Source organism: Trachurus japonicus, chromosome 4 (genome assembly GCF_045865225.1).
Source record: "Trachurus japonicus isolate A0001 chromosome 4, Traja_1.0".
In the NCBI taxonomy this organism is placed as follows: domain Eukaryota; kingdom Metazoa; phylum Chordata; class Actinopteri; order Carangiformes; family Carangidae; genus Trachurus; species Trachurus japonicus.
This window is the reverse complement of record NC_140910.1, coordinates 6,568,770-6,583,558: the sequence shown is the minus strand read 5'-3', so window position 1 is coordinate 6,583,558 and position 14,789 is coordinate 6,568,770. Positions and strand designations below refer to the sequence as shown.

The 14,789-nt window shown below is 40.0% G+C and overlaps 1 protein-coding gene across 1 annotated transcript; it reads left to right on the top strand.

Annotated features, from left to right (window-relative positions):
* Positions 1-812: 812 nt before the first annotated feature.
* hs2st1b (heparan sulfate 2-O-sulfotransferase 1b) lies at positions 813-11,272 on the top strand. Its single transcript, XM_085773553.1, has 7 exons — positions 813-1,377; positions 3,811-4,049; positions 7,293-7,378; positions 7,766-7,904; positions 8,001-8,098; positions 9,094-9,251; positions 9,367-11,272. The coding sequence occupies exons 1-7, from the start codon at positions 1,254-1,256 to the stop codon at positions 9,585-9,587; spliced, it is 1,065 nt and encodes a 354-aa protein (XP_085629679.1). The 5' UTR covers positions 813-1,253; the 3' UTR covers positions 9,588-11,272.
* Positions 11,273-14,789: the final 3,517 nt, after the last annotated feature.

Below are 14,789 nucleotides of genomic sequence, written 5' to 3'. Positions count from 1 at the left end.
TTTTAATCATTCTCGAGGGATTTACAGAATAATTAAAATTGATATATGCAGCACATCTCTCTGCTGAACACCAAAAGGCAGGCCCTAATATATGATTAGCTTGAAATGTTCCTCACCCTTTTCATGAAAAGGCCATTTGATTAAATTTTTTGATTGAAGTGATGTGATGTGATGTCATTTTTAATGTCTGAGAGATAAATCCAGAGAGATATAGAATCACACAATGCTTGCAGGTACAACTGAGAAATGGATTCCAGATTATGGCAATCTAATATTTGATTTTCAAGCCAAAAAAGAAAGAAAAAATACGACCAAAAAAATAATCAAAACATGGAAAAAGGTATACAAATGTAACTGTGGTTCTGTTTAATTTCTGCAAACCATCAGACACCTAGAGGGCATCCTGTACATAGCCTACAGTTGTTAAAGTTTGGGCATGTTTCATTCCTGTCTGTATTAAATGGACAGAGACCATGGTGTAATGTGCTGGGAGTCACAGAACATGAAATGCATTGAAGTGAATTTAGATGGAGACATTAAATGATGAAACAGGGCAGGAACTGAGCTTAAAAAAAGACTGAGACCAGTTGATATATCAGAGGAAATATGTGTTAATACGATAACAGTTCTGGATTTATTTTTTATTTAGGCCTATAATATACAGTAGGCCTATTTACTACACTGCATCCGCCAGTAGGCTACAGTATGTAGCGTGATAGGACTCCCTCCAGTCCAGCAGGTGGCGCGGTGCATCTGTAACAGTGTTTGATGAGCCGCCACCAAACACACAGAGGAAGAGGAAGACGAAGCTGCTCCCCTGTGATGGAACTTGCAGCGTCGAAGCTGTGCACATAACTCCACTTCAAAGTTGATTTGACAGATTTCCTCTCCTTCTAGTTTCAAGTCGTTTATAACTGGATGGAGTTTCATTACGTGTGTGAGCTGTCGGCGGTTAGAGACTAAAGCAAAGGAGGAAACAGAAAGGCGAGGAGACCACGGTGGCTGTTACAGTAAAATGCTAGTCAAGGAACGAGCTAGTGTTAGTTTGTTTGGCTGACGTTAAGTTACATGTTAAATGTTGTACGTTTTTACTCACCACAGCAACAAATGGCGACGAACAATTGAAGTTCACGACTTTATTTCGTTTTGCTTGAAGTGAGTCAGCGGTCTGAGCCGGTAGCTGCTGTCTGTGTCAGCCATTAGCACTGTCTGTGTCGCGGTATGGTTCATCTGACTGACTGACTGACTGATTGATGGGGCTTTTAAGGATCATGATGCCGCCCAAACTCCAGCTGTTGGCTGTTTTAGTCTTTGCAGTGGCGATGCTCTTCATAGAGAACCAGATCCAGAATCTGGAGGAGTCACGAGCCAAACTGGGTAAGTAGCCTTCACAACAGAGATGGTTCAGATTGTAAACATGAAATTGTTACTTTGCATTGTTATGTTCATTCAGAGTGGTGACCATGGATGTAGATCCATGGTGGTGACAAATGAACTGAGTGTCTGTTCCTGTTTGAGGCATAATGAATAGGTGTCACACAGGTGATGCTGCACAGGAAGGTCTGTATGGTAACATAACTATAGTAGCCTATGTCAGTGGTTCCCAACCTTTTTCTTAAGGGACCCATATTTTTACCATTGAAAACTTTGGTGACCCCCCCCCCCCCATGTAAAATAAAATAATATAAGGAACATCATAACTTCTTTTACATGAAATACTTTATGTATATTTCAGTAATTTAATAACAGCATGTAACAAACTATCAGGAGAACCTGTGTATGATTACAACATATTTCTTCAGAACTTGTACTTTTAAAAACATAATTCTGTTTTTAAAAGTACAAGTTCTGAAGAATATGTTGTAATTTTACACAGGTTTTTTCTCATTGTTCCATGCTGTTTTTCAAATTTATTGTGACTGATTATGCCCTGCTGTATGTATTTAATGTTTTAAAACTGTTGATATTCAATCATCTATTGATGCCTATAATTTATTTGTTTATCTATTTATTAAACGAATAAATGTTTAATGTGGCCCTTGAATTAAGTTGATTTTGTCACATATATGAATTAAATGCTTAGCCTACTCATTTATTTAACATTTTAATTACATTAAAATTATTAAACCCCTTAAAATCAAGAGGGCTTCGCGACCCTCCCTGGATCTTTGGCGCCCCCCAGGTTGGGAACCACTGGCCTATGTCACTGTGCTCAAGGATTATTTAACTATAGACTGTCAGTGCCTAGCCTACATTACACTGCAGCTCTTCACTAATATTCTATTTTTCTCCTTGTACATCAATAGTCTCAGTTGTCAAAATGTATACATTCACTGCATTTCGCTACAAATGTCAGTCAGACATCAACAGTAGGCTATACAGATTGTTTAGCATGCAGATGGACACATCATCGCTAATTCAGTGAGTGAATGAATGTCTTTAAAACAGAAACGTGTCTTTGAGCTGAAGGCAAGTTTTCTGCTGTCTGAGATCTTCTGGATAAAAAGCCTCAAGGCCAGTTCATACCTTCCACATTAATCAGATCAAACCAGATGAACTTCATTTGTCCCGCAAAGGGAAATTTGTCTTGGGCAAGTGGTGTCGTAACAGCTGCCTTGTACATGCAATGCATACACTATAACAGTAATGAAGGTAAACATATCCAAGAAAAGAGAAAGAAAGAAAGTGCGGGGTGCAAATAGTTTAAAATACTTACATACTACACACCTATGTGAGGCTCTGATTTTGAGCATGTGGCGTACTGTCTTTCACCCATAGTTGTGTGCAGCCCAGAACTTGTGTCTGAAGGGAAGTTGCCCAGTAAAATCTGGAGAGACCCACCAAGTGCCAAATTAGCATTGAAATCTCAGCCTTGCTCCCCTATTTCTTTAGGGGGCACATGTTATAAGTTCTCTTTTGCCTTCCTCTTGCTTTCTTCTTCTACTTGTTGATTTTTGCTTGTTATTTGTTGGTAAGTAGAGATGTGTTGCATGACTGCTACCAACAGGAAGTTTAAAGTGAAGATGCATGTCAATGTACAACCAGAGAAAAGTCTGTGGGCACAGAAAATACATACATGCCTTTATTTAATATAACACTTCCCATATTTGGTTCAGTAAAGCTGACTGTTGAGCACTATTAGGGCACATCAATGCAATTCTATGAAAGTGTTGATTAAGAAATAAGAGAATAAATGAATAGTCATTAGCATGGTGCAGACACATGGCCGCCGACTGAACATCCTCTCCTCGTGATGCCACACACTGAAGGACTAGCTGGGCAACAGGATGCCTCCATTACACTGAGCGTCAAAGAGATGCTCTTAAGGCCATCGCTGTAATTGGCCTTAATTAACATTGCAGTGGGGATAAGAAGTGAGAGAAAACAATTTTAGTCATGCTTCCTGTCAGCGTTATCATCATAAACTTAATTAATTGTTTTGATGTTATTGTGTTTTGAAGGACTGTGTTGTTTTCCTTAATTAAGGCATGCTAACGAACCTCAGTGGCCTTAGTTTTCAAACCATTTGTTCATTTAGACCACGGAAGCGTTCCTGTCTTTGTCTTTATTGTTGTGTTGGTGGTCTCACACCTGCTGTGTTCACTGCCAAATGAGAAAAACAACAAACATCAGCTAACTTCCTCATTAAAATCCAGGCAGCAGAGGAAAGCTGCCAGTCCATAATCATATAAACTGAAGATTATATTACGTCTTTTGCTATGAAAAAAAACCTATCAAATAAATGTGTCATGTTGTGTTCTGACAAGTCTAGGTAATTAATGGTTAATATCATATTTTCTGCCTCCTCAGAGCGTGCCATTGCCAGACATGAGGTAGCTGAAGTGGAGCAGCGTCACAGTGAAGACAGTGGGCGTGGACTGGCGAAACTGTCGGAGAAAGACGACATGGTCATCATCTATAACAGGGTGCCTAAGACTGGCAGCACATCCTTCACTAACATTGCCTACGACCTGTGTGGGAAAAATCACTTCCACGTCCTGCACATCAACACAACCAAAAACAACCCTGTCATGTCTCTACAAGACCAGGTAAGAACACAGACCGGTGCTGCTGCTTTGAGGAGAAGGAGAGCAAACTAGAACAAGCTCATAGAGATGTCAAAATGAAACATGAAAGGTCACAATTTATGAATGCACATGAAAATTTTCCTATAACTGAAAGTAGTTTCCATTTTTTAAAAATGGCAAATTTAAAATGGTTGTCAGAAACGAGGCTTCACCTCTCACATTTCCAAATTGGAGCACATTTATGTCATAGTACTGATTATACTGTAATTATTACAACAAAGAAAAAGAAGATGGACCAGTCCTTTGTTGTCATTACAGATGCTCAGCTCATGACAGTGGGCCTTTTGATCGTCTTAAAATAGCCCATTGTTGTGGCCAGGGTTTATACTGGTTGTAACATGAGACATTTTTATATGAAAGTAATGAGCTTTACTACTTAGAAAAATTATAGGGGCTCTACCCCATCAATAGCCTCATCTAACATCTGCGCAGTGCAGCACTTCATAAGCTATGTTTGTTAGTTAAGCTTCTCACTGTGAACTCTATTTTTACCAGCTGCTACAGCGTGCCTGGTATTGTTTTATGGTTAACTCATTTTAAAAATGGCTGCACTCAAAGAAGTCTGTGGTCCAACCATGAGGACTGAGAGTAAAAATGTCAGCGCTCTGTGGTTCTGGCTAAAATTAGTTTCCCCTCAACTTTTAATTGGGATCACGATTTCTCCTGTGATTCTGGAAGATTTTTTTATTTATTTTTTACAAAAATATATTCTCATGCAGACAGGACAACTGCTGTTAAACAGCACACTAGCCTATATCATGCCAGGGCTGGAGACTCTATGTTTTCAGGTTGTCCATACGTACATACTGGTGGACAGCTGGATCGTAAGCCACACCATCAGGCTGAGCTCATTAAAGAGGAGGTTGTTTAGTTTCAGCCTAATGATGTTGTGAAGATGTTTTTTTTTTCTTTCATGCAAACAAAATTCCCTTTGGTTTAGTGCAGAATAAATTCTACTTCCAAGTTCAGCTTTTGTATATCCTCCACTTTGGACAGCATTTTAGTGAATTTCCCACATGTGTACCTGTTAACAGAGGCACATAGAAAAAGTTTTCTATAGGGATTGTGTTTGAAAGACTTAATTCACCATTAAGTTGCACAATAAGCAGGTACTGGCTGTAATATTAACGGAGCAGAGACGTCCTGCTGTAATCTTTGTTGCTGTGAACAGTCCACTCTCATACTCCACATCAGCTTCAGGCTGTAACATGTACGGATGGATTCTCAAAGCTGCCATTTCTAATCAATTACGGAGTCCTAGAATAAAAAAATATAGACCTGGAAATGAACATAATAGTTCCCCTTTGATGTAACAGCAGGTGGGGCAATGTGGAAAGTTGCTGCAAGATATTGAGTAGCATTTGTCTAGTGAACCTTTTATTCCTTGTTTTGCAGTGATTTCCAATATGGAAATTAAAGTGAGCACTTTAACCCCTGAAGTTATGGCTTCATTACTGAAGCAAAAACTATGAAAAACAAACTACTTTATGATGTAACTGAAGAGAGAGAGAGAAAGAGAGAGGTGGATTAAAGTTGTAACTCTTAAAATAAGATAATCCTGTATGTCTGTTCTGTCTGTGTTTCCCTCTCTGGAGCATGTTCATTTGAATAGATAACACGATAAAAAAGGTTTTGATTGGAAAAAATGTTTGTCTTGCTTCTGTAAACACAGACTGTGCATTTTGTAAAAGCTCCAGAGTGTGTGTTTGTGAGTGTGAGTGTGTGTGGCAGCAGCATATTACTGCCCGTTACACTGGGTGCGTTTACACTGCTGTCAGTGCAGCTTAGGACACATAGTGTAAATGCCCCTAAGCTATACTAGTGTTATTTTTGGCTGCTTGTGCCAAGGTAATATCCTGTCTGCCATCTCCCAAACAGTCGGCCTCCTCTGCACATGATGAAACAGAGACGAGGGGAAAGAATCAGTCTGCCGCTACATCACAGTCCAACTCATTTTACCACAGGAACATTCACATTTGTTTCCAGTAACAGCATTTAGCTTGGCCAGCACTGGCCAATATGTTTTACTTTGTCATACTTTTTCACTCTCTCAAACCGCAGAGTGTGTGTCAAAGATAACAGTAATAAATGGAGGCGGTGAGTCGGTCTGTGGAGAGTCTATTCAGAGTTAAATAGGCATCGGGTGGAAATTAGTTCAGTTTGATTTTAACTGATGAAATTTGTACTTCAAGGCACATTTCATGTGAGACATTACTCAGCTGCTGAGGCATGCCTTTATCACGATGATCCAAAAATTACAGCAAAGAGTATGTTGTGAAAAGAAGCACTGTGATTATAAATACTGTTGACATAGGGCATCATTTCAGTTTATGACTCGATTTTCACAGTCCCTTCTTTCTTTTTCTTTTTACAAGTTTTGTTGCTGATGTTATTTTTTCTTCATTTGTTTGATTGCTCTTGATTACTGTGCTTACATAATCATGGTTAAAAGGCCAATACACGGGGCGTTGTTAGGTCAGTTGGTAGAGCAGGCGCCCCATATACAGAGGCTATAGTCCTCGCTGCAGCCGGCCCCGTATCGAATCCCGACTCGGGCGGCCCTTTGCCAATATACATTTTTATTTAAAATCCATTTTGATTTTCTCACCAAATGTTTCCTCTTAGTTTCCTGTGCAAAAAGCTGAGAAGGATGTTTAGTTGCCTTCAGTCGTTTACCAGCAGTAGTGAGTGGTGTAGCCTAATAGTCTGTGACTTTTTGCCCTTCGATTTGAATTTCAGGCTTCAAACAGTCCAACATATTTTTTTGATAGACACTGTTGTGGAAAAGTTGCAACTACTTAGTTTCCCTTTGATAACATAACTGAATTGTTGCCGACGACCTCTGAGGCTCCATTAGCGACCACTGGGTTCTTGGCCACCTCCACCTACAGGAAGACTCCAGGTGGTCCAAAACATAACAAACTTGCAACGGTGTGCACAGATATGATCAGTCCAGCTTACTGCATATATGCATATCTGTATATACCATCTCACATGTACGGGGTGTGGGGGGTTATTCTGTACAAAAAAAAAAATTGGTGCAACATGAAAAAGTTAGTATAAATGGATTTGAAGTCAAAATATAAATGTCTCCTCTGTGTAAACAGTCTTTGCTGTCACTTTGTTTTGTTGTTGCCCTGCTTTCCTGTTCCCTGCAGTTTCCTTTCTGCCTCTGTAATTAGTTTCCATTATCTTCGTCTACAGGTGCGCTTTGTCAGGAACGTCACCTCATGGAGAGAGATGAAGCCCGGCTTCTACCACGGCCATGTAGCTTATCTGGACTTCTCAAAGTAAGGCCCTTCATTTCCTGTAATGCCATTAATATCCAGATTAGTTACAAACAGTTAGCGGAGCAGATAAAGGGAGGTCATGTATTGATTGCTAACGCGCGCTTTAGTGTTGATTAATAGCATTGTTGTACTTATCTCCTGTGACACTATCATTTGGGTGATCAGAGGTAATTATCCTAATGGTGTAAGTGTTATTCAGTGAGAGAGATCCTGTTAAGTTGCAGCCTCGGTCCCCTCTGATGCTGCCGCTAATGGAAAAGCTGATTCTTAAGTGGAATAAACATGCTATTAACCTGGTGGCTGCCTTTTGCCCTTTGATCTTTCAAGCAGTATCAGTTCAATAGATAGAGTCTTTAATAAATATGTCTGCCTTTTGTTTTCATGTAGATATGGTGTGAAGGGTAAACCACTGTACATAAATGTGGTGCGAGACCCCATAGAGCGGCTGGTGTCCTACTATTACTTCCTACGCTACGGAGACGACTACAGACCTGGCCTCCGACGACGAAAACAAGGCGACAAAAAGGTCTTTATTTACTACTCGTTGTTCTTCCTCGTTAATCTTTTCTCCATTCACCCTCCGGGCCTTTTGTTCATCAAGCGTTGTTGTGTTTTCTTTCAGACCTTCGATGAGTGTGTGTCATCAGGCGGATCCGACTGCGCGCCGGAGAAGCTCTGGCTACAGATCCCTTTCTTCTGTGGACACCACTCAGAGTGCTGGTGAGTGGGCTGCACCTGCTGCATCGCGAGCACAACACAGACACAGTCGGCGCACATTAAGCAATTAACTGTTACATCCCATCACTGTGGTACCTGATCCGTGGAACATTATGTCTCCGTGCCGACGTCTGCGACTCTGTAGACACAACAAGGTGAACTATATGTAGTAGAAACTCCATATCGGCACCACAGGTGGTGTCCCATATGAAGCAGATGATGTGATTAGATTGTGGAGAACCTTTCTGCATAAATCTGCATATTCATGAGGGAACAGTGATTACCTCGAAATTACTGTAACGCCTTAACACTTCAAACTAACAAGTTCATGACTGACTCCAGATATGCAGAGTGCAGAGACAAACATGTTGGTGTAAAAATCCCTGCTAATTAATGAGCTAATGACCTTGATTAGGAGGAAACAGATTTTGTTTTCTTTCAAACAAGTGAAGAACAATACATACCAGAAACTTTATACCTTCACCATGGAGACTCCATATGGAAAAGATGTTCTGATTCAGATTTTGGGTGCTGTGTTGCATGCATTTGCATATTAATGAGGTGAAAATTGAGATCATGGCGAGATGTAAGACAATCTAAGTGTCTCTTGTTTTTGTTTCCAAGTTCTGATTTGCATGTTTGTTAAATGTGAGTTCAGTTTCTCCAAAAACTAAACAGACAGACTGACTTTTTTTAAACTGATGGAAAGACCCTTACCAAAAACCAAAAACCGTATTTGATCTCATACAGTGAATGTAGAAACAAGGTATGTTTTTAGCTATGTTCAGTATAGTCATGTTTAACCTACAGATGGCAAAACAGGCAAACTATTTTGGAGAAAATCGATTTTCCTCACCAAACTCATTCAGCATTAGAAGAGCATGGAAACTGTAATATAACAGAACTTTCTCAGCACATACATCAGGTAGAAACATCAACCTGACTGATCTCAGATGTGCAGATAGTATTTCATGTTGAGTGCCTGCTGCTGTGTGCAGGAATGTAGGCAGTAGATGGGCCCTGGAACAGGCCAAATACAACCTGGTGAACGAGTACCTGCTGGTTGGAGTGACTGAGGAGCTGGAGGACTTCATCATGATCCTGGAAGCAGCACTGCCAAACTTCTTCAAGGGGGCCACGGAGCTCTACAGGACAGGTAGCAACACAGTGCAGATCATGTCACAGCATTTATTATGCTCCGCCATCAATCAGCACTATCCCTCTGTTGCCCAGAACTGACAGACTCATTATTCTGTCTCATGTTACTCCAGGAAAGAAGTCCCATCTGCGAAAGACCACTGAGAAGAAGCCTCTCAACAAAGAGACAATAACCAAGCTGCAGCAGTCGAACATCTGGAAAATCGAAAATGAGTTTTATGAGTTTGCACTCGAACAGTTTCAGTTTGTGCGTGCCCACGCTGTCAGGGAGAAGGACGGAGAACTTTATGTCCTGGCCCAGAGCTTCTTCTATGAAAAGATCTACCCAAAGTGAGCTGAACATGTAGCCAGACAATAATGACAAGGGCTGAAGAGGCAGAAACTCTTATTAGAAGTCACAGACACTGGGACACAAAGAGAGACACTAAGCGATACAGGTTGATGCTGGATTTATTTTTCCTCTAATCCTGCTTTTTCTGGGATTCCAATTTTCACCCCCGTATAGTACAGAAAAGCCTTTTCAGACTGTACGGTGGTATTTCTACAAGGAATGTGTCTAATGTTTTTTATTGCTGTGCAGCTGTTGGGGAAAATGTAACATAGATGAACTGTCAGTCTGAGCTGTGAAAAAGAATTTCTGCTGAAATAGATACTGAATGTGGTACATCTCAAATCCAAAACACAAGGTTTATTATTATTATTCAGTTGTGTGTTTGGATTTTTGAGTGGACTATTGACATAAAAGCAGAAAACAATAGTTAAACGACTTAAAAACCACATTTTATGCATTTGCCTGGGCACTGGCCAAGTGGAGTTTGAAACAAGCTTATCTGGTCTATGTATTTTTGTTTTTTGCACAATCCATTTTCGGTGCACCAGTACTTGTTTACAAATTACAGAATATGTAATTGTTACAAAACATAACACAAAACCAAGCTGAACTTGTGGAGACTATGTTAACATGCATAACGTTGGTATGCTTATGGACCAAACGGTAGCAACAGAAAATAGATCAGACCATTGCATCCCTCGGTGCGTGACTAGTAATTTTTTTATCCCACTGAGATGTTCTCAATTTTTTAAGACATGTTAAACACATTGTATCAATATTTTATCAAAGAGATAATGGTGAGCATATTTGATATAACTCATTGTGCTGTTTTTTTAAGCCTGTGAAAGGACCACATGGAGCTGGAGAAAGGGACTAATCAACAGTGAATGAAATGTTTGGGTGAATGTCAGGGTGAAACAGCTTCGACTTGGCAACAGGGTTATTTCCATCAAAAGGAGGTGGTGAGAGGTAGAGGTGATAGTGCCTTTATTACAACGTTTAGGACAATTTGTTTTTGTTTTCATTTTCCAGTGATTCTGCAATCCTTTCCTTTTATTTTGGGGTATTCTTATGAACTGTGTTTCCTGTTTTATTATGTTTTGTTTTGTTTTACGTCACCTACCACACTAACAGCCTAAACATGAATACATACTGCAAGTATCTTGGCTCATTTTCTTCTTGCTGTCTTCTCTACTGATTGTGTCTATTGTGTGTTTGTTTCATTGATGGCATTGATCAGTGGAGAGCAACAGGGAACACTGATGCTTGAGTTGTCACTGCGAGACTCTTCTAATGGCACCGCTCAATCTTGACAAAGCATTTTTAAAAGGGTGCTCCGTTCACTGTTGTACTGTTTTAAAGCTGGGAGGCTCGCAGGAGATGGATTCTTTGAAATGATGCTTCTTTGCATGTTCACTAAAACAGAAACGAGCCAAAATTGCACAACACATTCCAAAACACCCAGCACGCCATTTCCCATAGTACAACTGGATAGCATCTTATGTTAAGATTGTCCCCGCCTTGAAGTTGACATTGATGACATGTTTGTTCAGCATGAATATTATTCATGTCTGCTCACTATGCTGATATAGAATAACCTCCACAGATGACTATCACATAATACAGAACGTTTCCTGATTAAACTGAAAACACATTCATATTAAATCTCACACTGTGCTCTTTTATCAACGATTCAGAGAAATTACATCCCTCAAAACTGCATCAGACAAAAACTGCAATACTAAGTGTTTCATGTACAACAGACACTTGTATCCAGATAATTCATCTTTATTTCTTTTTACTCTGGTTAATGATAGTAACTCTTATTGTGTAAGGTCGATTTACTGCTCAGCTCTAAGCTTGTGCTTGGGCAAAGCTGAATGCTAACATTAACATGCTAACATGCTGGAGCCAAATTAATCATGTTAGGGTAAATTACAAATGTTAGCATGCCATCATAAATCACCAAGTTCAGCTGAGGCTGATGGGAATTTTGCCGATATTTGGTCATGAAACTAAATATTGGAGACGATAAAAAATGTTGACTGGAAGATGATACTAGAAGAAAAGCCAGGAGATCAAGTTATGACTCATCTTGATGAGGACATGAATATGGAGGAAATTTTGTGTCAATCCATCAAACAGTTGATTGTGTTATAGGATGGAGGGTTTGGTATGTCAGTCTTGTTTAAGTGCAGTTTGGACCCAAGAGGTGGAGCAACCACTCAACACCTAGATCCCCAAAAGACCCACAAAAATACAATAACTGTGTGCAGTCTTCAGTCTTATGGCTAAACCATTTTTAAAAAAGAGGCCAAAACTGTGGAGAGTGAAAACGTTATGACTTAATAAAAAAGCTTTCCAAACCTGGATCATACATTTCCCATGATGCAAACGCCAACTGCCTCTTATTAGCCTGGAAAATGCCCATGACTTTCATACCCTTTGCTGATGAATGGAGAAATGATTTTCTCTATCAATGAATAATCTATCTATAAATAATACAATGGAAATAGTGAAAAAAAGTGAGCCATCTAAAGCTCAAGCTGGCATCTTCAGATTACTACAGTAGTTGTGTCTGATCAGCAGCCTGAAAGCAAAGATATATAAAGAAAAAAAAAATTAGAAGCGAATGTTTGCATTTTTGCTGGAAATTTCCTAGTTTAAAGCCAAATTATCAATATAGTTGCAGATTAATTGTCTGTCAGCCGACTTTAATGATTAATGGATGTTTTAGCTGTAATCTGCTTTATTTTTTAGCCTCTTTATCACAGGCTTTTGAAGTTGATTTTGTCTGGAGTGGAGATTAAACTGCAAACAGAGCACGAGGGCCAGAACTCCTCCTATATGTGGACAGCCAGGCCTGTTTTTTCACCCTCTTTGGGTCTCTTACAGTGATTTACATGAGCTCAGTAACTCCTGCCTCCATTTCTCGTCTTTTGGCTCCATAATTACAGAATAATTGCCTCGCTATATCTTACTCAACAGGGAGTACTTAACCACTGAAACCGTGAAATAACAGACTGGGACGGGATGATCTGCTGAAGTCAGCGGTATTACCAACTCTTGCCTCCTCTCTGATGGGAGAGTAGACAGGAGGGAGGGAGAGTGTCTGCAGGGAGAGAACGGTAGCATGCTCCACCAGTCCACAGCCTGTTCTTGTGTCTACACAGAGACAAGCACAAAGGCCCCAACCCATATTTGACGCTTTGTGACCATGGACACAAGGAGAGGCTGCTCATCTCAGAAAATAGAACTCAATTAACAGTTTTGCTGGAGGCATATTGGAACATTATTTCATTAACGAGATGAATACAGTCTGATAATTACTTCATCTCAATTAGAAAAAAAGGCTATAGTCTATATTGATTGTGCCCGATGAGCTTGAAGGTTAATTAGGAACACAATATTTCAAAAGTCTATCCTGCTTTGTTGTTGTTGTTTGACAGCGGTGGGAGCTGGTTGTTCATGACGTCCTGCTTCTGTGCCATTTAAAGGAGCTGCAGGTCTTCCTGTCACAATAAGACTTTATCAATTTAACAAAAGGTTTTGGCTTTTGTCTAAACAAAGGAAAACCTGCTTGCCTCCTAACCTTGGATCCTGAGCCTGTGCTTGCAGTGTTAAGTCTTGGCTTTGTTTTTTTGTCTGTCTTTGCTGTTGTTGTGCTGTGAACCACTAGAGGGAGCCGTGGTCCTGCTCAAAACCTCCACAGAACAGCATGTGGGCTTGGATTGACTGAAACGGTTCACCAAGCCCCCATTAATGCACCTGTGCAAAGCCAAATGGAACAAACTAATAGTGCATTACCATTAACAATACAAATTACACCATTAGGCACACTTGGCTCCCAGGCCTTGTGATAGCTATAAATAGTTTCACTTGGTCTTGGGCAATTTGTGCTACACTTGCATAATGACAGCACTCAAATTAATTCAGGGTGTGTAAATGGAGTGCCCATATTGCTGCATGTTGTGAAAGGGACATTTTTTGGCTTTTTTTTTAAAATGATGAGCCTCTTCCGGCAGCACAACCTTTGTAAGAGAAATTGATCTGCAGGGGCACAGCTCTGACATAAGTAAGATGTCTCCATTACAACCCATCCAGAGCATTTTCTCCCGTTATTGCTGAAACTGTGTGCAGAATAATGACCTCTTTTTGTCAATGAAAGTTGGCTGGACCTCTACAAATGGCTCTCTGGATTGGTTCTGGACCCTTTTTCAGCAGACCATAGGAGACCCAGCACAGTTTTTGCAGCTAGCTGACCTCAAAGTGGTTTAACTACTGCTCCATAAAACAAACAGAGCAGAGCAGAGGCAGCTTGACTGCCCCTCACTGGGACTGTGGACAGGACCTTAAAGCGCTTGGCCAAAGGGGACTATTATGTGTACTACTTTTCCCTGTGTTTTATGTAAATGTGCCACACTGAAATGGAAGATAAAATTAAGCCAGCATGTCAGAGGCACTGAGCCAAGAAAACCTCAAGTGTTCCTGATATTCCTATTTTACTGGAGCCTGGTGCAGATGATAGATTGCACTTGATGGGGGGGAGAGGACGATGGAAGCCATCACCATCATAAAGCATTGCCAGATTCATTCATTAAGGCTTTCTTGCCTTTTAGCCATTACACACTGACATTTGACAATGTGAAAAGGATGGTTAAACAAGACCAAGAGTATAGCTGTGCTAGCAGCGCTCTGTTCTGAGGCACAGTTTAATGCTGCCCTTTACTGTTCATGTATACTGTAAGTTGTAGAGTTACACTAAAGTTACAGAGCTGAATAGCTATTTCTCTAAACATTTTGTACTTGGCAATGTTTGAAAAAAACCCAGACAGTCGTTTGAACAAACACAAAATTCCAGAGTTATCAAAAAGTCTTTTAGCCATCTGGAACAAAAAAATATTCTTACCACTGCACAGAAAAGTACAAAATCAGTCCAAACAAAGAGAGTAGCGAGTGGGTAATCTGAATAGGAAAAGAGTTGGAACTTGGTAAACAAGTTTTTAAAAAAAAAAAATCTTTTTTATAGGATTTCTTTTTTCATCCAGATGGTTTGAAAAGTCTTTGAGGATTCCAGAAATATCTGCAGAGCTGCTGATTGGTAAACAAGCTGCTGGTTTTTTTCCAAAACATCTATTTATTGTTCAGAAAAGGAAGCTTAGTTCTGTGAATTGCAGGTAGTACTAAAAGCCATTTGTTTTGTGA

Excerpts from the sequence above, each read along its gene's own strand:
- hs2st1b (XM_085773553.1), top strand. The coding sequence starts at position 1,254 with ATGGGGCTTTTAAGGATCATGATGCCGCCCAAACTCCAGCTGTTGGCT. Across the intron at positions 1,378-3,810 it reads GGAGTCACGAGCCAAACTGG|AGCGTGCCATTGCCAGACAT; the intron begins GTAAGTAGCCTT and ends CTGCCTCCTCAG. Across the intron at positions 7,379-7,765 it reads GCTTATCTGGACTTCTCAAA|ATATGGTGTGAAGGGTAAAC; the intron begins GTAAGGCCCTTC and ends GTTTTCATGTAG.